The 24,698-nt window shown below is 34.5% G+C and overlaps 3 protein-coding genes across 5 annotated transcripts in view; 2 read left to right on the plus strand and 1 right to left on the minus strand.

The window, feature by feature from the left end:
• The window catches only part of dlp (glypican dally-like), a 97,236-nt gene extending 92,616 nt beyond the window's left edge, over positions 1-4,620 (plus strand). Inside the window, exon 11 of the mRNA XM_073079460.1 lies at positions 144-4,620. Within this exon, the coding sequence (XP_072935561.1) occupies positions 144-472 (329 nt within the window). The 3' untranslated portion in view covers positions 473-4,620. The remainder of the gene's footprint in view (positions 1-143) is intronic.
• Positions 4,621-5,014: 394 nt separating this feature from the next.
• LOC140747184 (kelch domain-containing protein 4) overlaps positions 5,015-24,698 on the minus strand; it is a 46,729-nt gene continuing 27,045 nt past the window's right edge. The window contains exons 2-10 of one of the 2 annotated variants that reach the window (XM_073079465.1): positions 15,275-15,431; positions 14,564-14,737; positions 14,106-14,227; positions 13,712-13,820; positions 12,905-13,132; positions 12,300-12,503; positions 6,324-6,495; positions 5,742-5,954; positions 5,015-5,241 (exon numbers count right to left, since the gene is read on the minus strand). In XM_073079465.1, the coding sequence (XP_072935566.1) occupies positions 5,108-5,241; positions 5,742-5,954; positions 6,324-6,495; positions 12,300-12,503; positions 12,905-13,132; positions 13,712-13,820; positions 14,106-14,227; positions 14,564-14,737; positions 15,275-15,385 (1,467 nt within the window). In that variant the 5' untranslated portion in view covers positions 15,386-15,431 and the 3' untranslated portion in view covers positions 5,015-5,107. Of the gene's footprint in view, positions 5,242-5,741; positions 5,955-6,323; positions 6,496-12,299; positions 12,504-12,904; positions 13,133-13,711; positions 13,821-14,105; positions 14,228-14,563; positions 14,738-15,274; positions 15,436-24,698 lie in introns of those variants that run through there. The other variant, XM_073079464.1, reaches the window with a different exon arrangement.
• TfIIFalpha (transcription factor IIFalpha) lies at positions 15,990-24,474 on the plus strand. 2 transcript variants are annotated; one of them, XM_073079458.1, is made up of 14 exons: positions 15,990-16,199; positions 16,721-16,899; positions 17,302-17,436; positions 17,888-17,989; positions 18,126-18,194; positions 18,753-18,874; positions 19,334-19,453; positions 20,340-20,351; positions 20,850-20,958; positions 21,844-21,909; positions 22,085-22,230; positions 23,076-23,183; positions 23,467-23,602; positions 24,229-24,474. In XM_073079458.1, the coding sequence occupies exons 1-14, from the start codon at positions 16,179-16,181 to the stop codon at positions 24,434-24,436; spliced, it is 1,533 nt and encodes a 510-aa protein (XP_072935559.1). In that variant the 5' UTR covers positions 15,990-16,178; the 3' UTR covers positions 24,437-24,474. The 2 variants fall into 2 exon arrangements, with proteins under 2 accessions (XP_072935559.1, XP_072935560.1); XM_073079459.1 differs by lacking the exon at positions 20,340-20,351 and having other exon boundaries at positions 15,991-16,199.

The following is a 24,698-nucleotide window of genomic DNA, read 5'->3' on the forward strand; positions in this document are numbered from 1 at the left end:
AACAGCGCTTGACACTGCTGTTATGAGACAGAAATGAGTGTGGCAGTGGTGCTGCCGGAGTCGAACTACAAAAGGTTCTATCACCTTCAAAATAATGAAACTACCTAAAAAGTGTGTAATCGAATAATGCCCTTGAATTTCAGGATCAGGCGACAGCAGACCTATCGAAAGTGACAGGACGATATCCAACACCATGAGCAACGGGCCACCGGTTCCGGAGCTACCGATCGACACGCCCAACATCGACGGACCCATCACTAACGTACAGACCAGGGTGAACACCGACGAGCCGCTGCCAACGGACATAGAGCCGCCGGTGGATACCACCAGCGACCGGAGCGGAGGTCAGGATACACCGGTGGAGCACCCCGCCAGCGCGGCGGAGCGGCCCTCGCTCCACAAGGCGCTGTTCACGTACGCGCTGCCCGTTGTTTGCGCGTGGTTCGGTACTATCGTCACCGATCTGTTCTAGACTTTAGGCCCCTTACGTCATATTTGGTCTTGTTGCTATTGGATATACTTCCTATGCTGTTGATGCAAGTCTTGTTAATTTGTCAGATAACATTTCAAATCCCTTTTACGTAATTGTCTGAAACGTGCATTATACTTTTATTATGTACTTAAAATAAAACATTATCTTCATTTGAAATGAAAGAGTTAATTATAGATCAATTCACGTCATCTTTGTGAATGTAACACATTTCAAAGACTTGTCAATAGAAACAAGCATTGGAATTAATGAACAAGAAAAAAGATCCAAATATTACGACGTTTCCATAACGATAGGAACGCGGGGAAAGCTGTAAGACACAGCCTAGTCAGTCCAGCGGCGGCGAAGGTTTCTAGCGGATTCGCTCTGTGATATGTATTGTGAGGACAGGTTATGCCTTGAAACACGGACTTTCAACCAATTAACCTTACACGGACGTGTAGTGTAATTTATTTTTCATTTACTCGAACCTGTTTTCGTCTAACGTGATCGACAATAAGTGATTTATTTTTCTCGGTTTTAAAATTTTACGGTCGCAATTCAAAAATGTTTTATTTAGTAAAAAGACAGCCAAATCGTGTATTTATTAAAAGATCTTCTTTTGTATATATTTAATGTAAATTATGATTGTATTAGATAGTCGAATGTCTTATTATATTTCGAGTAAGTTGTATGTATGTTATGGTATTGTAACCTTGCGTCATAGGATTTGTATTGTATGGATATTATAACTTTGCCGTTCGAAATGTAGCTACAATTGACAAGAATGCATGAGCGAGACGAAATATATGCGAAGTGTACACGTGCAAGTGAGATAACGTTAATATTCGTGTATCTTCGACTGCCCTCGGCTGTCAAGTCTGTCATAGTTATATTATTCGTATAATACCGGTTAACATCCATAATGATAGGAAACATGTAAATATATTATGTTGGCGCAAAGTTTGGAATAAAAATGTTTTAAATGTAAATAAAACTTAGTCGTATTTCTAAGCGTAAGTTAAGACTGATTTGCTTCGTTTTTAATTTTTCGTATAAGTACAGTGAAACTACAAATATGTTCGCGGACTCTCACGGAATCAGGTTCTGTAAGACCTTTAATACTGTTTATGGTACAGAAAACCCTATAATATAAAAATAAAAATATAACTTTCTGTTCGTGAAGTCAAGTTTGTGAACATTAACTTTGACTAATTTTACTTTTAAGGCATATTTATTCATGCACCATTATCGTTAATCATTGAATTAAGAGTCAAATCTTTGTTTTTACAAACTTGACTTAAAGATAATACTTGCTTATATTCAAATGATTTACTATTAATATGAGAGACGTGCCATATTTGTAGTCGTTTTACCCCAGCTCTGTACAATGGCGCCATGTGTTGGGCAAATATCTTCGTAATGTTATGTGTTCGCACAAATATTTGAGCCAACGTAATAGAAATTATTTGGCCAACGATTTTAACTTGATCTTTGTGCGCTCAAGCAAAATCTTAGCCGTGAATTAATGTTATTAATTTACATGAAATTTGCTCAGCATATCAATGAAGTGGTATTTAAAACATGTTAATGTTTGCTCTCTTTCAAATACACTAAGTTAATCTTCGCACTTTTGGATTTTCATAAAATTATAGTACGCTATATTGTCACCAATGTTTTACCCAATATTGGCTCCAAAATGAGGAATGGGGTAATGCTCTTAATTCGGACTAAGATTAACCGACTGACCTAACAATATTTCGCTTTATTAATTTTATTTTTTACTTTTACGCAATTTTATTTTATTTTTTTTATCAATTTTGGCTTCAGCTTTACTTTGGTAGTACTAGTAAATTAATTTTTAATTTACAATGCATTATTTGGAACTATGTTCTTTATTAAATAAATGTTTATTTTATTCAATGAATTCAATTATGGAATATCCAACTTATATAGGGTGTAATGAATGTGCGTAATAAATTTGCTTATCATGTTTTTGTGACAAATACTATTACGTATCGGTGTAATAAAAAAGATAACGTAACTTATACGTACATAATGTTGGATAAAATTATCTTCATGCGTTTTATTGGAGAAAATAAATTTGTCACAATTTATGTCAAGTCACATTAACATGGTAAGGGTTCTCTTTTGCGGGGGCTAACTACACACGCGTTCTGTCGCTGAAGATGAAGCTAGATGATAATACTATGTGTCGTTTATCTGTCACTCCAGGTTATCATTCAATGCATTGGAAATTAAATAATATACGTATAGTTAAGTGAAACCAGTGTATAGTCTACTTAAGGATATTTTCATGCCATACTAAAGTCGGTTTATGTCAAATCTTATATTTATAACGCACAATATTTATTTAAATAATGAATTAACCATGTCTAGAATATTATTAATATAAACAATATTTCTTATTATACCCATATCGATTCGTTAGGCAAAATAATTTATTTTTTCACCATTGTCATCAGAATATCGTGCAAGTTGTGGGACCAAAATATTAAAGTACTTACTCGTATATTGTGCCATCTGCGTAGAATCGTTTCTCAAGCTCAAACTCAGCTTCAATATAGAACTTGCCCACTTTCCGTAAATAATTGGTCCTTATATAAAACATAGCATAATATATTTATGTATGTACACAGGGTGCCTAAAATACTTCAAAAAATCAAATTCAGATATTCAAAAACATTTAAAGGGATCGGGAACTATATAAACTTAAAATTTTTGAAATCGCATTATATTTGATATATGAATTTCCAAATATTTAATTTAAATTTTAAATAAGTAGTCTAAACCTCTATTTTAATTCAGATGTTTCTGCAGTTGTTGGACACCCTGTATACAATACAATAATAATAAATACTATAATAATAATTTGTATTTATATAATTAACACGCACATGTAATTGTGAGATCCCATATTATATTTATAATATGTATAATATTATATGTATATTATTTATATTTTATACATAGCAATATATGAATATTAAATTATTGTATTATTGCAATAAATCTTTTTTTTTATTTTGGCCTTTACTTTTTAGCGATTTTTTATATATGAGCAAGATAAGGTGCAACTTTATTGAAAACACTAGAAATATTTTTTGTTTTTATATTTTAATACTGATGAATTAGAATTTCTTATAATATCTCAAATATTATTCACGATGTTTTAATTATTTTTATTAAACAATGCTTTTACTCATTTATGTTGATAAATACTAATAGGAAAATATTGGAAGTTTCCAAAAACATTGTACATAAATCATATTATACTTTAACATTTGAAATGTTTAAAAGAATAAATGTTGCTAGTAAACGTAGTTTTTATACAGTTTGATAAAGTTTTATATACACAGGGTACCGAGATGAGCTACATACTGCCAATTTTATTCGTGGTACAAGTTGAACAAGTCCTTAAGTATTTGGCGCCTGAATTATGTGTGCTAAGCTGACCATAAGTATATCTTAAATTAGTCACACTTAAATTTATTACCTACTTCAAAATTACGATATGCAGGAGGTATTTATATAATTAAAAAAATCTTCTTTTTTGTTAGTAGGATGCTCCAAATTTCTGTGCGATCGTTGTACATGATACAAAATATTAAAACTTTTATGTTCCTTATTTATCCAAGGATTTAAAGTAATAAAAATGCATAAAAAATAATCGGTTTCATAATTTATAGTAATGGTATTAATTACCCATTTAATTCGCTTTAAAAGCTAAATTCCGTCATTTAGAGAATTTCGCTTTTTTGTACTATTACAACTCGTATCACGAATGGATACCACCACGCAAGGTCACGCATTTGTTAGGAAAAAAAACTAGTTTAATAAATTCTCATATACGTAATTTCTGTACTGTGGATTAGGTACTATAAATTCTAGAATTGACAACATACTATAGTTTTTCAACTAGTAAGAGCAAAGTAGATAGGTATATTCAACATAATGTATGTTTTATGAGAATTATTATATTGAATAATTCATGGTACAGAAAATGTTTTCTCAACAATCGTGTGACGTCATCACTAGCGAGTGTAACTATCGGTAGTTAATGGATTTTTTTATAAAGATATATTATTGAGTAGGTAAATGTGTAAATAAATAATATGATAACATGTGAATTTGCGTTTTATTTTGCTTTATCCCGATTAGCATGTTAAGCATTCATCCAACTAGATGTAGAAGTGTGGAGTCCCCGGTGCGACTAAGAACGAAGGCCCAATAATTATTTTCCGAATTATAAGAACAATTTTATTCTGTCTAATCTTTCAAAAAACTATTGCCAACAAATAAAATTATTTCACGAATGTACTATAAAATTCGTATCGTCGCTGAAAATGCGCGAAAAGGCTGTTTGGAAGAAACTTAAAATTTTTATCTGAATTGTAGAGGCCCATGCAAATGATGTATGTCTAATGCACAAATATGTATAATTATTTATAAACAACAATGTTGTTTAACTCTAAAGTGAGGTAAAATCATGAATTAGGTTTAATAAAATAATATACAACAATAAAAAGTAAAAATATCTCCTTATTTAATATTTACAAATACTTCTTATTGTAAAACAAATATTCTTAGACAATTAACGTCAAAACAGTTTCTTCCTCAATCCTCATCAGATTCATCCTCACTGTCCTCACTGCCTGATCCTGACTCATCATCCTCGGAGTCGGATCCTAACCAGTCGGGTAGAGAAGGTTGCTCGATTATAGTTTTCCATTCGTTTAATTTGTGCAGATCTGAAACAAACATACATATTTATAGCATCTTACCACATTCATTGTTGGTTTGAAATGACCACTAATATAATAAAATTTAAACGAAAAACTTTATGGTTGAACTGGGACAGCATAATCGTCAGATATTTTGCATTTTAGCAGTAATGGTTGCGCTGATTTACAGTTCATAGCATAAATTAAAACATATGGACGAAAAGTCCAAAGAATCTGACGGGACGTCATAGAAATTATCGTGATATCTATAACTACCCTATCTTGACGAATATTGAACCATTATGACTTCATGACGTTCATGTTTATTCCTTTTGGTAAATTTTATTTTCAAGGCCTTATTTATCTTGTTGGCATTATAATGATCAACTAAATATCTTTGAGATATAAGAAGAATTTGAAGAGACTCGTGCGGTACTGCTAACAATTAGGGGTAAGTATTTGCCATCAGATTAAGATGATAGATTGTTACCGAATATTCTTAAAAAAACTCCGTTTCAACCACTCACCTAGACTATACATATCACTCAGATAGAACTGCTTCTCATCCCTCTCAAGAACGCCTCCATACACGTACAGCTGCGAGCGCTGCACGGCCAGCATGGCTGACATACGACCTGAAGGCCCAGGTGCCTTCGCCCTCGGGGCCTCCGTCGCTTGCGTTGGGGCCTCGGGCGTAGGAGCCCCGCCGAGCTTCATCGTGAATACTTCGTCTTCGTAAACTGAAAACAATCAAAATTCTATCAACGGCGTTTGGAAATAAAAACTGAGATGTCTCTGGAACATCCGTAAATAATATAAAGGTAACATAATCTTTGAATATAATTCACAAAATAGTACAGTAAAACGATCTTCACTCAGTCTCAAAGTCAAGCTTTCGAAGTTATTAGGTTTTTCTATACTTTTAAAAGTACTTCCTATTCTTATAGATTCATTTTCATCACTATTGTAAACGAGGTTTTCACTAAAAAAAACTATAAAATTCAATTGTATTCAAACTGATTGATGTAAGTAATGAATCTCCTTTCTTGAGAAACAGTGATTTAACAAAAAATGACTTGCCACTAACACCAGTTGGATATCACACTGACCTGTAACAGTCTCTGCTGGAGCATCACTGCTCTGCTCAGTGGGTACTGCTGGGTTTGCAGGAGTCTGCTCGGAGCGTAGCACCACATTGTGCCATCTCCCAGTCTCCAGGTCCAAAACCTGCAAGTCGTCACTCATCTCCCCACGAATATCTTCTTCGGTTTCTTCCACATCCTGATATGTAAAAGTAATATGTCTCAATAAATAATTCAACTCGTGTGCGTATGTCCTGTATGTCATAATATAAGGCGAATGACATGCATACAGTTGGAACGTAAACATTGGAGTGTATGTGTTATAGTATCTCCCACAATATGCAAGCTATGCTCTATGCAAATATGCAAGCTTCTTATCCAATCCTCACAAGTGTGTCTGCCTATGTGTGCGTGTGTTAGCCTAACGGCGAGCCAGGCGATTTTATAAACAAATTTATGTATTGATATAGGGAGTATAGCTATAGAGCTACATATGTATTAAGGTCTGAGTAGTAAGATTTGTTGAATAAAAGAGTTCTGTACTGACAGCCTCTGGGCAAAGACGTATTTTCATTTACCGAATCTCCCAATACTTCTGACATCAGAAGTGGGATTGATTCGACTAGTTCGATAGTTAACTCACGCCGCAATACATTAATGTTCGATAAGTGAAAACGGTGAAATTGATTTCAATAAATGAAGTTATCGCGGACAATCTATTACAAAAATTACAAATAGACTATTGTGACCTGTGACCTGAAATTATAAGTCGAAAAACTATATATTTTAAGAAAAGTGAAACAGTACAGAAGAACATAATGCAGAAAGAAAATACAATTAAGCTAATAGTGATAATTTGAAAACTCATCAATGAACGAATCAATCAGTGAGCCGCATCCAGTGACTTTTACTGCGAGGGTTGGTGGAAAAATAATATAAAAAAAACAATAATCAAAAGTATAACAAAAAAAAGTGAATCGCTGAGGTGTAATTCAACAGTTAAATGGAGGAATTACTAAAATAAATATAGTGTGGTGAAAAACTCAATGACTAAATGTATAAATTACACAAACAAGTGTTATACTTCAACAACAATAAATAAAACAGTAAGTGAGAGCCTGATGGGCATTTCACGAAGATTTAATTATCTTACAATTTTAAGTGGCAATATTACTATTGAAAATTATTTCGTCTTCGATGGACATGTATAAGGACTTAAAAATAGCTTAAATGTGAAGCTCATGATAAATATATTACACAATTATTGTAAATAACGACAATTGTTGTAAATGACTACAGTGAAATGTTATTAATTACGACAAGAATAAGCAAAATCTAAATGTGAGACTGTAAAAAAAAAATAACATAGTTATTGAAGATCAACTATTGAATAAAGATTGAATAAATATTGAAGAAGACCATCGATATAACAACTACGAAAATTATTACCAGTAATATTGAAATAATGGTTACAACGTGCGAATAATGAGAAGTTATACAATTAACGTAAACTAATCCCTACATAGAGCTCCGAGATCGTGAAATAAAATGGGAAAGAAGTTAATAAAAAAAAGAAGAACTTATTTTCCGCGTTTGACAACTACAAGAAAACTGCAAAGTAAATTATCAGTGAATGCAATCAATAAAGAAAAAAGGCGACAATCAAAAAAATAACCATAAATTTTATGCAAGAAGGACCCATATAATAAATACAAAATTATGAGCAAAAGGACAGTGCAAAACAATTATGTACTGTATATGAAAAGATATAAAAGAATTGAAAATTTGAAGAAGACAGAACATTTGTTATAACAGTAACAATAAAGTACATATGTACTGCGAACGGAATCATCGTGAGGAAACATAAGAATCATTTATAAAGTACACAAAGGTACTACGGTGTGGGAAGTATTAATACGAGTCCGCACTTGGCCAGCGTGGCTGGGTATGGCTTATGGCCTAAATCCTCGTGTACGAGAGCGCCCTATAATGGGACAATAATAGTAACGGGAATTGATAATAAAGAGAGTTAAAGTTAAAATTAATCGCATAATAGAGTATAATACTAATGCACTAAGGTTTATTGTTCAATTCGCAATATAACAATAATTGTATATTGTGCTCTGTATTTTTTTGCAATATCCTTGTACAGTAACAATGCACAGTAAAAATGATTAAATTGTAAAGATCGAAAAATATGTGTTGAGAAATCAATAAAAAGTAAATGTATAATATTAAAATAATGCTGGGCATATACTGCTATTTAAAGTTATGATGTACAGATAGTTTGGCAATAAATTGACTTTATCTAATTTAATGAGATATAATTGCCACAATTTAAGTAATATAACAAAATTACAAAATATGGGGTGCCGATGGGGTGACGAAATATGGCAGAAATAATTACGTCATTTGTAATACCATAATCATAGCGTCGTCAATAGAGCATTCAGTTCAAACAAAATAATGTTTACAAGACTAGGAATGTACTTCAATAACAATTTGAATCTGACCCCGGGAATATGAATTCGTTTATACTCTTGACAATATAATAGTATGGTTATAGTTGAGAACAAAGGCCCGGATTTAAACGATATTTATTAAACAATGCTTTAGGCCTAATCATTATAAAGAAATAATATGGAGTTAAAGGACTGCTATTCATTAGTTAAAACAGAGAGTCTATTATACTCATCGTAAATGAAAGTTAACTAATACGAGTACAAGAAAGTTAATTTGAACTTTGTGTAAAATGTATTTATTTGTAATCAATAATCAGTATTTATTTGTATCAAGTACACCGATTATATTTAAAAGACAACTAAACTAATCGCATTAAATAATTATTGTAAATAAAAAGAAAATAGATCGGTAAAAAAATATAATAAGCGAACACAGAATCGTTATGATATTTAATTTTTATATATTTGATATTAATATTTAATTTATCAAATCCTTATATTGAATACATTAGTATAGAATACAAATTCCAGTTTCTGTTGGAAAAGGAAAATTTCATTCTGTAAAGTTATGATAATGAAAAATATAGAAAAACGGAATATTGCTTTTAAATGAGTTGAAATATATTTGACAGTGATAATAATTATTTAGGATATTAATCCTTGGTATTAAACAATATATTTTGTTTTCAGTTTGATCCATGATATGGATTGTTTATAATGATAGTGACAATTATCTGACGAATAGTATTTATTCGACAAAAAATTACCTATGTAAATGATCTCATTTAAATGAAATAATATGAAAAAAATAAATTATAAGGCTTCTTAGAGTATTAAAAGTAGAATATGTCAACAATGTTTATCACATAAAGTATTAAGCAATCTTAAAATATAATTTACTAATATTAAACAAAAGAGACTAGTAATATTATGTTGTGTATTTTTAATTGATTAAGAATATGATCTTTAAAACACTAAAGGGAATATAAGAATCTGAAGAAAAATCAAGTTAATAAAAAAAAAGAGTCTAATTTCTAGAAGTCTATTTGACTATGGATCAAATAAAAGTAAATTCGTTTATTTAAAGGTAAGGTAACATAAAATATAGTAATGAAATAATTAAAAATATAATTTAGTCAGAAAACGGAATAAATATGAATTTAAAGAAATAAATCTTTATTTCATACAAAGGAATAAAAATGTTAAACTGAAGAAGCATAAGTTGAAAACAAGGTAACGGTGACGGATGATTTTACTTTATATTATCATTGATGATTTAAATGGGAAATGATTGAGAAAAATTAGAACAATACCTTTGGACAAAGATCCAAAAAATTCAATTAACTAGTATATCTTACAGATTATAAAAGTTAAATTAAATTTTATATCTTTTTGTTTTGAAGAGGAATATAATTTAAAAAAAAAAACGTATCAAGTTACATAACTTACAAATTCTTTAAGATTTCAAATTCATTGATATAGATGACATTTCTCATACGACAATTAGTTAATCTCCCCAGCCTTAATGGTACTTGTAAATAAGTAACGCTAAAAAATATTGCCTATAAAATATTATAACAATTGAATAAAAAAATGTTAAAAGAGAGTAGTATAAAATCTATAGACCAAACATTGAAACTTTTTGGCCGAATAATATAATTATAATATTAACTTACAGAATTCATAAAAAACATCGGTGTTTTAAAATAAAAATACCCGTTTAAGCTTTTATAACTCGACTAAGTAAAATTGAATCATACAGACAATTAACAATTATTCGCCATAAGTATTAAAAACGTTCAAAAGTATAAACTAACAATGACTCTAGCTTTTATAAATGAATTTAAGTGATAAAGGTCAGAATGGTCAAGCGGGAAAAATATGTTGTCAATAAAACAATAATATATATTACAAAAAAAAAGAATTAATGTTATAATGAGTGATATATATAGTTAAGTATAAAAAGAAAAAAAAAAGAGATATAGTGTCAAATACAATAAAGTAAAAAAAAACCAATGGCAATGATTCCTACGTAGTAACGAAGACTAGGTAGAGTAGGTAACTAATTGAACATATTATTTACAGGATCATTTTCAGGTTTTGATAAATAGAAATGGCCGTGTTAGCCATTGTTGGAAATGTTACTTTGGATATAAATTGAGATGTGATAGCCCCGGAAATATTACTAGAAATTGGGATGTCAAAAAGCAGTTGGAAATATTAATAATTGAAATGTGATAGCCCTAGTCGGCAACACAAATTGGAATGACAAAATGTATCACAAATAAAAACAACAACATGAATTTGGAAAAAGCAAGGGTCATAAAATGACAATATAAAAAAAAAAAAATAGCGCGAGCAGCCTACCTAAACGGGGGTGTGCTAGGACCGCATAGCGCGAGCAGCCTACCTAAACGGGGGTGTGCTAGGACCGCATAGCGCGAGCAGCCTACCTAAACGGGGGTGTGCTAGGACCGCATAGCGCGAGCAGCCTACCTAAATGGTGGGTGTGCTAGGACCGCATAGCGCGAGCAGCCTACCTAAATGGTGGGTGTGCTAGGACCGCATAGCGCGAGCAGCCTACCTAAATGGTGGGTGTGCTAGGACCGCATAGCGCGAGCAGCCTACCTAAATGGTGGGTGTGCTAGGACCGCAAGTCATGTAAAATGACGAAATAAAATTTGGCGCGAGCAGCCTACCTAAATGTGGGTGTGCTAAGACCGCACAGGTAAAAGTATTGAAGAAACAAAAAAAAAAGAAAGAAGTTTAAGGTATGAGTAAGTTACCAAAAACAACAAACGAAAATATAACTGCCCAAAGACTACAAAAAAAAATGTAAATGTAAAGTTGATGAATTTAAACAACTGGGTGTGAACCGCAGATATAAAATAAATTAAAAAGCTTGTGGATCAGAGATGCCACGAGAACCTAATAAAAAAAATAAGCGGACACTGAATTTCTAAGAATTAAAAGTAAATTAAATGATAACTTCAATGGGAAATAAAAATAAAAACATGCCAATCAATTAAGTTTCAGGGCATAAATATTTGAAGATATTGAAAGCTTGCTAATATGAGTTTAATTTCAGGTATATAAAAATAATGCTTCGAGAGCGAAGCATGGGCAGGAGGGCCGTGTTAGCCTAACGGCGAGCCAGGCGATTTTATAAACAAATTTATGTATTGATATAGGGAGTATAGCTATAGAGCTACATATGTATTAAGGTCTGAGTAGTAAGATTTGTTGAATAAAAGAGTTCTGTACTGACAGCCTCTGGGCAAAGACGTATTTTCATTTACCGAATCTCCCAATACTTCTGACACGTGCATGTATTTGTGTGAGTGCATGTTTTTGTGTGAATGATGGTGTGTGTCTAAATGCCTGTACAAGTGTGTTTTTAGTATTTAATAGCGCACGCGCGTGTGCTTTTTCGGGTGAATGTTCGATGTAAATAAAAGGGAAATAGTGTGTACATGTTTGTGTTTATGCGAGTTCAAGTGCGTATAAGCGTGTAAGCATATTCGAATAACCTCATACTTACACAGACGCCACCGAACACGTATCCTCGATTGCTGTGTACGTTGACAGCGGCGGCCTGGCTGGCCCTCGCGGCCGCGGAGCCCGGGGCGAGCGCCCGCCACGCCCAGCCGGTGCCCTTCACGCTCAGCCGGAACATGTCGTTGTGCGTTTGTGTTCGCTCGGTCCGCCCTTCGCGCACGCGGGAGAACCCGCCGTAGATTATCAACTGTTGATTAGAATAAAATGTTCTAAATTAAATTGTTTTTATCATATTACTTTGAAAAAGTACGCAGTTTTACAAGTGGACATGGGTCTTTCCCTACAGCTGGGAGGGAGCTTAGAGTATATACATACTTGCTTTAATACAAATCCCTCAATAGTACAGTAATGAAAAAAACGCACCATAGGAATCGTGATTTTTGCAATGGAGAGGAAGAAATGACGGCCAAATATTTAATTTAATAGTCCAATAATCAATCTATCCAATGTTTTTCTTAACCGACATTTGAATTTCTGCCTATTATAAACTGTTAAACTTTTATTGTGAATTTGTGCCTACAAGAAAATGTTAAATTATGATCGTACGTAAATCTATAAATAAAAAAATAATTTTGTAACAATACATACGGAATCGTTCCCAGCGGGCAGCATAATACACGCGGACCTGGCTGTGGGTCCGCGGCCGGCCGGGGTCAGCTTGGCCCACTGCCGCGTGTCCAGACAGAAGCTGTGCACGTCGTCGTAGTAGCGGCACTCGCGGCCGTCGTCACAGTAGCCACCGAACACGATCAGCTTGCGCCCGAGCAACGCCATGCGGTGCCCTGAGCGCGGGGACGGACCGTTTGGGGCTACTACCTGTGGTATGTTTTAGATTTTACTCAAGGCTTTAGTAGCAGATCCCGATATGAGACGACTTTCACCGAGCTGCTTAATGGATGAAACGTTTTTTATATCAAATTAAATGTAAAAAAAAGTATATTGCAAATGGGTTGGTCTTCTTATATCGGGATCTTAGACCACATGAAGTTTCAAGAATGGAGTTTCTTTCGCCGCATCTCCATAGTGAAACACCTTCCTAAGCGGTGGTGGTTAGTAGGTTTGAATTTTACTGACAGAATATCATGTCAGGATCTTTCCTAGATTTTTACGAATAGGTTTAAAATTAAGAGAGAAAGAGAGGCGGAGATGTTTTGATTTTTAAAATAGACAGGCATACTAAAAATAATTACTGATATAAACTGGAGATGAAATTGGTATGAAAAATGGAAACCCAAACCAAATAATGGCTTCCTGAACTGCTGTTTAACTTTTTATAAAGAGTAATGACATGATTTTTCAAAACATTTTTAAAGTTAAATTTTTAATTTAAATAAAATTAAGCAATGGTATTTTAAATTCGTTAAATATTCGTGTTTCAACAGTTTTGTATAATACCTTTTCCCATTTCTTCTCAGCCAATGAGAAACACCAGAGGTCCTTGTAGTGGTAGAATTGTGTTTCCGAGGGGCTCGTGAACTCACCACCAAAAACCCATAATTCACCTCTGGAATCCAAACAAAGAAATATGTAGTTCAAACATGTGATCACTATTTTTGAGGTGTTAAATTGTAGTGTTAGTGAGGAAAAATAGTGAAGTTTATAAAGTACATATATTAAACCATACTCTCAATATGAATTGACAGATAAAGCTTTTTATTCGGCAATGTATCAGTTGATTAGATTTAGGTTGTGGCTAAGGTTCAGCAAAAACAAAAAGATTTTTGTCAAAGTTTCAGTTCTGGCCCAGTTTTGGGCTTAAATGGAGCTAGTTTTTATTGAAGTTACCTACTTGTTAGCCTGTGTGGCGACAGACTGATGCGCGCTGCGCGGGGGCGGAGCACCCGGCGCCTTCACCCGTCTCCACGCACCATTTGAGGGATTGAAGAATAACAACTCATTATAAACTTCTGTCTGAAACCAAATAATAAATTTTAAATTGACAATTTCACTAAGTAGTTCAAATACATAGAGTTCCGAGTTGGTTCATAATTTAGCCAGACATTTAGCATGTAGTCTATCTGATGGTAAGTGGCTACTGCCACACGTGAATATCTCATCACAATTTCAGATTTATTATTATTATTCTATTTTATTTATGCTTTATGTGGACATTAACTTGTTTTAAAATTATCATTTAATTTGTGTGTTTCAATTAGTACAATTGGTAATGCATAACTAGTCTATTTGACAATAAATATAAATAAATAAATCATCAACTAGAGAGATTAAAAATAAAAGTATAGGTACCTTCTGTCCATTATGATACTCTCCACCAAACAATATCAGCTCATTATTAGTAGGGTGAGGAGTCAGGGAGGCATATGCTCGTGCTGAGGGTGGTCCCGGCAGGTTCTTTTCTGATGCAGCAGCTCTCTTGGCCTCTTCCCGTTCAATCTCGGCTATTACTTTGGCAATATCTTCCTGATTATGGCACAATAAAGGAAAATTCAGTATTCATTTTTTCATGAAAAAAAAAAAAAGCAAATTAATGTACTATCCACTCAATAAGAGATTACAATTGCACATGGGTATTTGTAATTAATCTCAGATTAAAATTAAATACTGACTTTTAACTCATGGCATTGCTGCCATTCAGATCCAAATTTAAATGCCATGTGTATCTCTAAAAAATCTCACAAATATTCCTAAAAAGACCATAAGTTCAGATCGTTTGTCACGTGCGAAAGAATTAGACTTTGCGTTTGAGGATCTAGGTTCGATTCTGGCCAAAAAAAATATAATAAAAGGTTTACATTAAAACACAGATGGATCACAACACATGTTTTATGGCGCTTATGGGCTGCATTTTGAATGCTAAGGAAATAATTTTCCCGCTTATTTAACCAACATTCCTGAGGCAGAGCTTTTTTAGTATTCATATAAATAGGATTTAGTTTCAAATATTAGTAACATTGATATAGTAATAAAAATATGTACATAAACAGTGTGCCTACTAACCTCTCCTAAGTTCGCTAGTTCTTTCTTCAGTTTATTAGCTAATTTCTTCTCAGTCTTAGCGGCGGTTTTAACAGCTCCGCTAACCTTGTTCTTGTTTTTCTTTTTACCCATGATTTAAATGTTTTATCAAGTGTTATTATAGTTTAGTGTTTTCTAAAAATTCTAAACACAAAAAAATATTTTTACGGAGGGAATATTTACGTGCGTTCAGAAGTTTGGATATTAATGTTCATCACCTCCTATTTACAGTTTTACAATAAAGTATAAAACCAAGTAAAATGTTACCCGATTCTAGCTAAATTAATTTAAAATGTTAATCATTTATAAAGAACTTTATAGAGTATTTTAACATATAAAAATAAAACATACTATATATACGATTTTTTAATTAAATGGGTATAGTGAGAACATTATTTTGTAGGCATTAGATTTTGAACACACATTCTGTTCATTATAACAATTGACACTTGACAGTTGACAGATATCAGACGTTATTTTAGTTTAGTTATTGCTATCGTAGTTTATTACTCGTTCTGGTTTTTCCGATTTAATAATATACTACAATATGTAAAAGTACGTTTTATTATTTATTTCTTGCATTTAGCTTTCGTATGGTACAATTAATATTTGTTTGTCATAAAAATACAGTATTTTTCTATTGACTATATCATTTCTATAGTATTCGTATGTGTACGTTGCAAATCTATAAATATAGACAACTTGCAAAATCTAAACGCATTTTGCCATACTTAAGTTTTCCTGTGGCACCTTTCTCAATAAATTTTAATGTAAAATAAATAAATGTGAAGAAATATGAAGTGACGAAGTATTTGTGATCTTAACAGATATATGATAATTGCTTGTGTTAATTAGTTTGAGGAAGTTAGCTACGGGAATATAGAAAATGACGACACCTGGAGGTTCGGTACGTACACTATATTTTCCACTGTTCTTATTTTTCTAATCTAAATATTTCCATTCGTACGAATACCTTTATTTATTTTTACCTAAACATTACTTTGGGCCTAATTCCTCAGAAGTCAGATTTGATTCATTATACATGAGTCATTAGATTTTTGAAACAATTTTATTATTTTAATGAATTAGGGTTAAGATTAGTAAAGGAGGATGCAGTCCAACTGATATTACATGACCAATGCCCCCATCAACAACTATAATGCATTTAGAACAGGGATCATTCCTGAAGCCAAGATACATTGGCAGTCCTGAGGACTTAGAAACTTTGATGGTGGCCACATATAAATCCTGCATTTTCATTCTTGTATTAAAATGCAAGTTTTACTTCACACTGAAAATTGGTGTGGCAGTAGTACATATCCAGTCATACCACACTTCCATTTTTAAAGGTGATAAAACCATCCTACCACTACCTACTTATATCCTACACCCCCCCTAACCTTTTAAAATCTATTCTGGTTTTTTTAGCAACCTTCAGCTGCGGTCCAGGAGTTCAAAATCCGTGTGCCGAAGAACAAAAAGAAGAAATACCATGTGATGCGGTTCAATGCAACACTGAATGTTGATTTTGCAAAATGGACCCACGTCAAGATGGAACGAGAAAATAACATCAAGGAGTTTAAAGGCGCTGATGAGGATATGCCAAAGTAAACTTCTATTCTTTTTTTTATTATTGATGGGGAAACTTTTAAAAGGTTCTATGGGAGCGACACAGTCTTATATGGTTTTGTTACCACACAAAAACCTGCTTTCTCTTATTTCTTCTCCTTTTATAATATATAAGTAGCAAATGAGTATACAGGACATTGAATAAGATTGATTACACTGCTACCCCCGAGGACTAACTTGAAAGACCTCCGATAAGTAGTTTCCTTTAAAATGGAAAAACAGTGGTGTGTAAGCGTCACATAAGCTTTTGCGAATATTATTAAACATTAAATGTTATAAACAAATTTTATTGTGTATGTAATCCTTTTGTGTCAAGTCGCAAACATTAATTCAGTGATTATTGTGAATACTTATTTACCAATTACTAAATTTGTGATTAGATATGGAGCAGGCTCAGAGTATGGACGCGACATAAGGGAGGAGGCGCGCAGGAAGAAATTTGGTATAATGACCCGCAAGTATAAACCAGAGGACCAGCCCTGGATATTGAAAGTTGGTGGCAAAACCGGCAAGAAGTAAGTTTTACAGTTGTTTTTCTTATTTCAATGTTATTATTTATTGCACAGTATTGTGTAATGCTATAATTACACCACTATGGAGGGTAATGTTTTTTGAGTGTGTGTATAGAATTATGCCTCATTCTTAAGCACTGCAAATAAAACAGTTTAACGGATTTTAACATAATATGAAGTGTCATTGGATTTTTAGTTTTTATAATGGTACTTATAACATAAAATTTCTGGCTTAATATTATATATGAAATTAGAGTTTGTTTAAGTGTATGTTATATATCATTAGTCATACAGATAGTGATGTACAATTTTTACAAATACAATATTTTGAATAAAAAATTAACTTTTATAATTAATTTATTAATTTTGTGAAATAACATAGTTAGATACATATAAGTGTTTTTCCAGTGTAGAAGTATTTATTACGTGTAGATATATGTACCCATTGTTCCAGGTTCAAAGGTATCCGCGAAGGTGGCGTGTCTGAAAACGCATCGTACTACGTGTTCACGCACGCGGCGGACGGCGCCATTGACGCGTATCCATTGCAGGAATGGTATGAGAAATATCTATTTCCATTCATTATAATTATATGCATTTTTAGCCTGATTATCAAATATCTATATTTCTATTTGCCATTTTGATGTCATTTTGAGTGCTATGCTATCACACTATTTACCTACACTTTTCAGGTACAATTTCCAGCCTATACAAAGATATAAAGCTCTATCAGCTGAAGAGGCTGAACAGGAATTTGGAAGGTTAGTAGGTTCATCATAAAAATTTGTTAACTAAGTAGCATTACTCTTCACAATTTCAACTAGAAACCACCACTACACCTTTTGCTTCTTAATAACATAATTGTTAAACACTACTGTTTTGGTAGGAAGGATAAACTACGTTTATTTCTTTTTTTTATAATATAGGAGCAGCAGACGAGCTTGCAGTCCACCTGATGGTAAGTGGCCACTGACGCCCATGGACATCAATATCAACCCCAATCAACAGTAATCAACCCCAAATAGAATTAGATATTTATACCTAAGGTCAGTTACAAATGCGCCGCTACCCTTGAGGACTAAGCTGGAACACTTCTGAAAAGTATACCCCTTACCACAAAGCCGAGGCATTCCTAAATACTACTCTTATAATTATAGACTGACGCCCATTAGTAATAGTAGTAATCAATCTGTTCAATTTTTGCCTACAAAACCTACCTTTATAACAGTGTCTAGCAGGCAAAACAATCTATCTTTTGATTATTAATAACGGCTGTTAAGTGATGTATGAATTGCATGATACATTGATGTATGTTTCAGACGCAACAAGGTGATAAACTACTTCTCGTTGATGTGTCGCAAGCGGATGCGGGGGGACGACGCGGCGGACGACGGCGAGGACCCCGACGAGGCCAAGCCTAAGGGCGCTAAGGCCAAGAAGGGTTAGTCAGCTGTTTACTGACACATACTCACAAACAATATGCACTTATAGGTTGATGGTCTGAGTTGGCTAAATATAAAAAAGTTTGTAACGCGCTTGTGGCGCCCCCACCGGTTCAATTATTTTTGCCTTTAGCAGCAGCAGCAGTGAGATAAGGTTCTGGTTTGAAAGGTGTGATAAAGAAAAAGTGAACATTTAACGCATTCCTATTCTATACAACTTAGTTCTCCGGAACACTATCATAGCAGTAATTGACTGTACTGTTTTCATACTTTTTTTTGTTCTATCTCTTGAACCATAACAGATAACCATTTGGTACGGAAAGTTCCGTGTTCGATAGTATTAGGCTGATTTTTCCTTCAAATTAATGAAATGTTATCTATCGCCTGTACCAAATCCTAATTAGAATATAACCTGACTACCGAAACTTTATCTATATCTGAAATTTCTTATTCCACAGATCTCAAAATATCAGACATGGACGAATGGATAGATTCGGACGAAGATTCGTCCAATTCCGAAGGTGAAAAGGAAAAAGAAGACAGTGACTCTGGCGCCAAGAAGAAAAAGGCGAAGAAAGGTACTGCAAAGGAATTAACCTAAACGTTTGTTATCAATATTACAGCTTGATTATGTGTATGAGAGCCAGATTCAAATATTATAAGCTATTATATATTGGTGTGCTTTTGTAAATGACAATAAATACGTACAGTTTCTGTTAGCATATGTGTTGACTGCTAGGACACTAAAGTGTTATTTACATTTACAGACGCGTAGTGTGGTAGACACGGTATTGACAAGTTATCTTGCTTATCTATACTCGTCTTTTAATTGTCTTGAAGTTTATCTATACAAGGAGTAACAGGGTATGGAGTGTGGAGAGAGAGGTAAGGAGTATCTCTGTGTATCGACAAGTGTCCAACGAAGACCATTAAATTATGGTGACATTAGTGTTGCATCTGGGTTAATTAAAAAAGGTGTCAAAAATATCTACGAAAATTATATTAATATATAAGCTTATTTTGACTACGTAAATCCTTTAGTTTCTGTGTACCTTCTCAATTTTTATTAACTACTATAATTACCAAATTTATTATTTTTTAAACCAGCGCACTTTGCTCTGACTACAAGTTCTAATCTAAGTTCATTTCACACTCTTTGGTTACACTACGTTGGCGCCATCTTGGAGGGATTTGAAACTGTTAATGAGGTTCCTTACCTTTAACCTCCATATTACGTACGCTAGGTATGGATCCAGCCATAGACAATATTCATAAAAATATTTTTATGTCTTTGCTACTACTTGTCTACCACACGCTACCTGTGGATGTAAAATTACTAGCAAAAATAATGTTATCTAGTATCTCATCGAAGTTGGACCAAGTTACAGGTAATGGCTATGTGTATATTATGTGTGTTTTAATTCACGGTTCTTTACTGCTCATGCATCCATTTACGATGAGTAGCAACACCCCCTGGTAAGTAACCATATTATGATTCCGTAGTTTTTAAGTCTACCCAGTGTAATTATCCTCGTAGTTTGATTCAACAACATGACCGAATCCGCCTACTATGCTTCTGGCCGTCTCACGTCTCAGTCAGTCTCAGTCTCACGTCAGAATGAGAATGATTAGTCCACGGTCTACAGTGCTGGTCAAGTGCGAATTAGTAGGCTTCACATTCCTTTTGAGATGGACGGGAAATAATATAAATGTAAAATTACCTTTTGAGGCCTTTTAAATCTCTAAGGCATGCAAGTATCCTGAGGTTTTCATTTACCGTTACAGCAAGTGATAATTAATTTTTAATACCCTAACACACACAACTTTTAAAAATCAGAGATGCGTTCTGGGATTCAGATGAATTAGAGTTGTATTAAGTTGACATCTATAACACATTTTGTGATTGTAGGTCGGAAAATTAATTTCCTTATGCCGTGTTGTGTACTATTTGTAACTATTTTCACACGTATCCAGGAGCTACGAACAAGAAAGACAAGAAAGTGAAGGACGAGGCGTTCGAGGAGAGCGACGACGGTGACGAGGAGGGGCGGGAGCGGGAGTACATATCGGATTCCTCTGACAGGTACAAATCTATAATAATATATAATACTTTATTGCCTCAATATACAATACAATAAGAATTACAATTAAGATTTACAAAAAAAGAAACAAACATAAGATTGTAGAGGCAAAAGGAGGTGGCTCAGCGTTTGCTGACACAGAGTCAGGGTTCCGTGCAGAACTGTTTTTCAGCCACATCCTTGTCCCTCAGATGTTAAGCGGGAATAAGTGGCCGCCGCCTTTTCAAATACAGTTTCTACACAATTTGCATTACAATTTATTTTCAATTCAATGTCAAGTTAATAAATATAATAATTTTAGCTAACTTAATTTTAATCTATTCACAAATGTCAAGTTAATAAAAATAATTTAAATTCAATTCAATTAAATATAATCTAAAATCACAAAATCTTTGTTTATAACATAATATGTACGTGTAATTTGCGTGTAATCTTATATCATAGAATTCTGTTCCCAGTACCCTAAGTTTTCCAGTAATTTAACACATATCTAATTGTGTTGCGACGACTTCCCGCTACTTGTCAAGTGACGGCGCCACGTGTATTCTGAATCACGCTATCGAAGTTTTCTAAACATCTTGTACATATACAAGTTCTGAACTGAGACTGTCTGAACACGGCTGCTCCCCGGTCATGATCACCTAGTCCGGCGGTAGATCTCCTGTTGGCAAAGTGGTTACTAAATTCATTCTATTCTGACCGCATGAAGTCCATAGTTTCAACCGTGGTTTCCATAATTTTCTACCCTAAGCACGTACTGATGAGCTTGTCAGTATGACGAGGAGCCAATAATTTAATACCTTAACCCTGTTATGTATGTCTTAAGAAGTTAAGACTGAAATAACCACTTGACATGAATAAGTTTAACCTGCTTTGTGGTTTTACAGTGATTCGGACCACGAGACCAAGGCAAACAAGGAAATGAAGGGAGTCGCGGAAGAAGACGCTCTCAGGTAATATTAATAGATATTTGCTAGGAAGTTATCCAAATTGATTTCAGGTAAGACTACGATCTTATATATATATGGTTGATTACAGTTGGCGAATTACATTTATAATCACGATCACATGAATTCTACCAGTTTCATTTTATATATGGATATTTATATTTGGATGGATGGCTTGCAGGAAGTTGCTGACGTCAGACGAGGACTCTGACGAGGAGCAGGAGCAGAAGCAGGAGTCTGAGCAGGAGGACGAGCCCACCAAGGACGGCGAGGAGCGCGCCAGCAAGCTCACCAAGAAGAAGAAGAAGACTGATGACGCTAAGAAAGGTACTTGTTGAAGTTATACTTCCTTAGGTGCAGAATTTTAACTGGGGTTTCATTTTACGTTATCGTTTCTAAATCATTATCATCAACCTATTACTGTCCCACTGCTGGGCACGGGTCTCCTATCATAATGAGAAGGATTAAGCCTTAGTCCACCGCCCTGGCCAAGTGCGTATTGGTAGACATGTGAAGATCTTTGAGATTTTTTTTATATATCTCTCTCAGGTATGCAGGTTTCCTCACGAAGTTTTCCTTCACCGTTTAGTGATAATTAATTTCTAATACGCATATAACTTTGAAAAATTAGACGTGCGTGCCTGGTATTGGAACCTCGGACGAGAGGCCGAGTTTCTTAACCACTAAGCTATCACTGCCTATCATTTGTAAATATCGATAGGTATAGTCCGAGCCAAACTTCTAGTCCTTCTAGTAGAAGTTGTTACGTGCAGGTGTAGTCAGAGAGTCCAATGAGGTCGAACACAACTACAAGCATATACTCCGTAGCAACATTAAGGGCACACTAACTGCGCTATGTACCCGTGGGCGTTGTCCGAAGACAGCGCGGGTACCCCGTTGCCAGGGGATCCGCGCTGTCTTCGTCCCGCTAATATCTACAATTTGCTGTTGCGACACGACTCATTTCTATATTCAGACCGGACTAGCAGTTTAGCGTGGACTACTCTGTCTACTGTCTTTTGAAGATATACACTGTCTTCTTGGTCTAACATCTCAATATAGGGTTTCTTGTCACAATCCTTGGGTAGGCCAACCTGTTTACCAGTTTTGTACCTGCCTACCCAAGAGTTGTAATATTTTAAGTTTAAGTTGTAAATATTTTTTTCTTTTAGATTCCAGCAGTGAGTTCAGTTCGGACTCAGATACAGATCCTGAGAGCAGTAACAAGAAAACCAAAAAGCTCAAGAATGGGACCTCTGACAGCAAGAATGCTAATTCTGGTAAGTAATAGTTACTTCGAAAAAAAATACTTAATAATATTATTTGAAATTAATTTAAATTTTGAAAAATTAAAATAATTCTTATGGCATAACAACATATCAGTATTTATGTTTTTTTAAGGAATTTATTTTTTATATAAATTCAATAACCAATTATTAATATGTTTTTGTTTACTTTTGTTGACTATACGTTATGTCGTGTGACGTCACACTAGCGTTAATGCGCCAAGATTCCCGCGTAATAACAATTGACTGGTGTTATATAAAGTGTCGTTGTCGGCAGCGAGCCTGCCGGGCAGCGCGGGCGGGTCGCGCGCGGGCTCGCCGGCGCCGGGCGCGGCGGCCGCGGCCGTGGCGGCGGCGGCGCTGGCCGCGCACCAGCCGCCGCCCAAGCGCGCCAAGCTCGACGCCGCCTACACGTGAGTCGTGTTATGTACCTCTTTGTATTGCTATGTGTTGGAGTTTGAGACTGTGTATTTCATGACATCCACTACACATCCACAGGAACAGACTGTGTGTTAAGACGTCTTCATTTATCCCACTACTGAATACAAGTCTCACTATAACTGTGAAATTCTTTAAAAAAACCGTAGGGACGGCTAGCATCTCATTACATCGCACTGACGGAGCAAGATAAGAGTTAGTAGTAAACTCATGTCTCACGTTTTCAAATCACTAATAAAACCTCAAACATAGTAAAAATACATGCCAACACAACACTGAAATATAGTTATTAACAGTCACCCATCCAAGTTTCAATCATGCCTGATTTTATTTAATTTTGTAGATAAGTACAAATTGAGATGCTTTGCGCACTATACGTAAATTTCAGTACTCGCGTACCGTATTTGTTATTAAATAACGACTTAATACCACTACCGCCATTAAACACTAATACAGCGACATTTGACACTGCTGGTATAAAAAAATAGATGGTATCGCAGTCAAAGTACAAAATAGAACCATTTAAATATAGCAATAATATCATATGAAAAGAAAATATTTGTCTTAAATATATGTTGATAACAATATATAATATTTCCAGCGAGTGCGGCGTGACAGAGGAAGCGGTGCGCCGCTACCTGGCCCGCAAGCCGATGACGACCACGGAGCTGCTGACCAAGTTCAAGTCGAAGCGCACCGGCGTCAGCAGCGAGCGGCTCGTGGAGACCATGACGCAGATCCTGAAGCGCATCAACCCCGTCAAGCAGAACATACACGGGAAGATGTACCTCAGCATCAAGCAGACTTGATTGTACTAGACGAAATATACGTGTATAGCCCTAATTCATTTGTTCGTTTTATTGTTTTTTCTAGGCGTTGTGTAGAAATGCCATAAACTATAAGGTATCTTTACTTCTCTGCAACTGTCTCGGGTCTTTTTTCCTCTGTTCTATTTTATTCCCTCTCGTCTCTTTCTCTCTCTCTCTCTCCCTCTCATTCACTCTCTTTCTCACTCCCTCTTCGCTTTCGTTTCATTTCTTCTCTCATTTCATTCGCTCTTGTCCATTCACT

The sequence above is a fragment of the Epargyreus clarus genome, unplaced genomic scaffold (assembly GCF_041222505.1).
Source record: "Epargyreus clarus isolate Ecla_fem2 unplaced genomic scaffold, WU_Ecla_fem_2.2 ptg000014l, whole genome shotgun sequence".
In the NCBI taxonomy this organism is placed as follows: domain Eukaryota; kingdom Metazoa; phylum Arthropoda; class Insecta; order Lepidoptera; family Hesperiidae; genus Epargyreus; species Epargyreus clarus.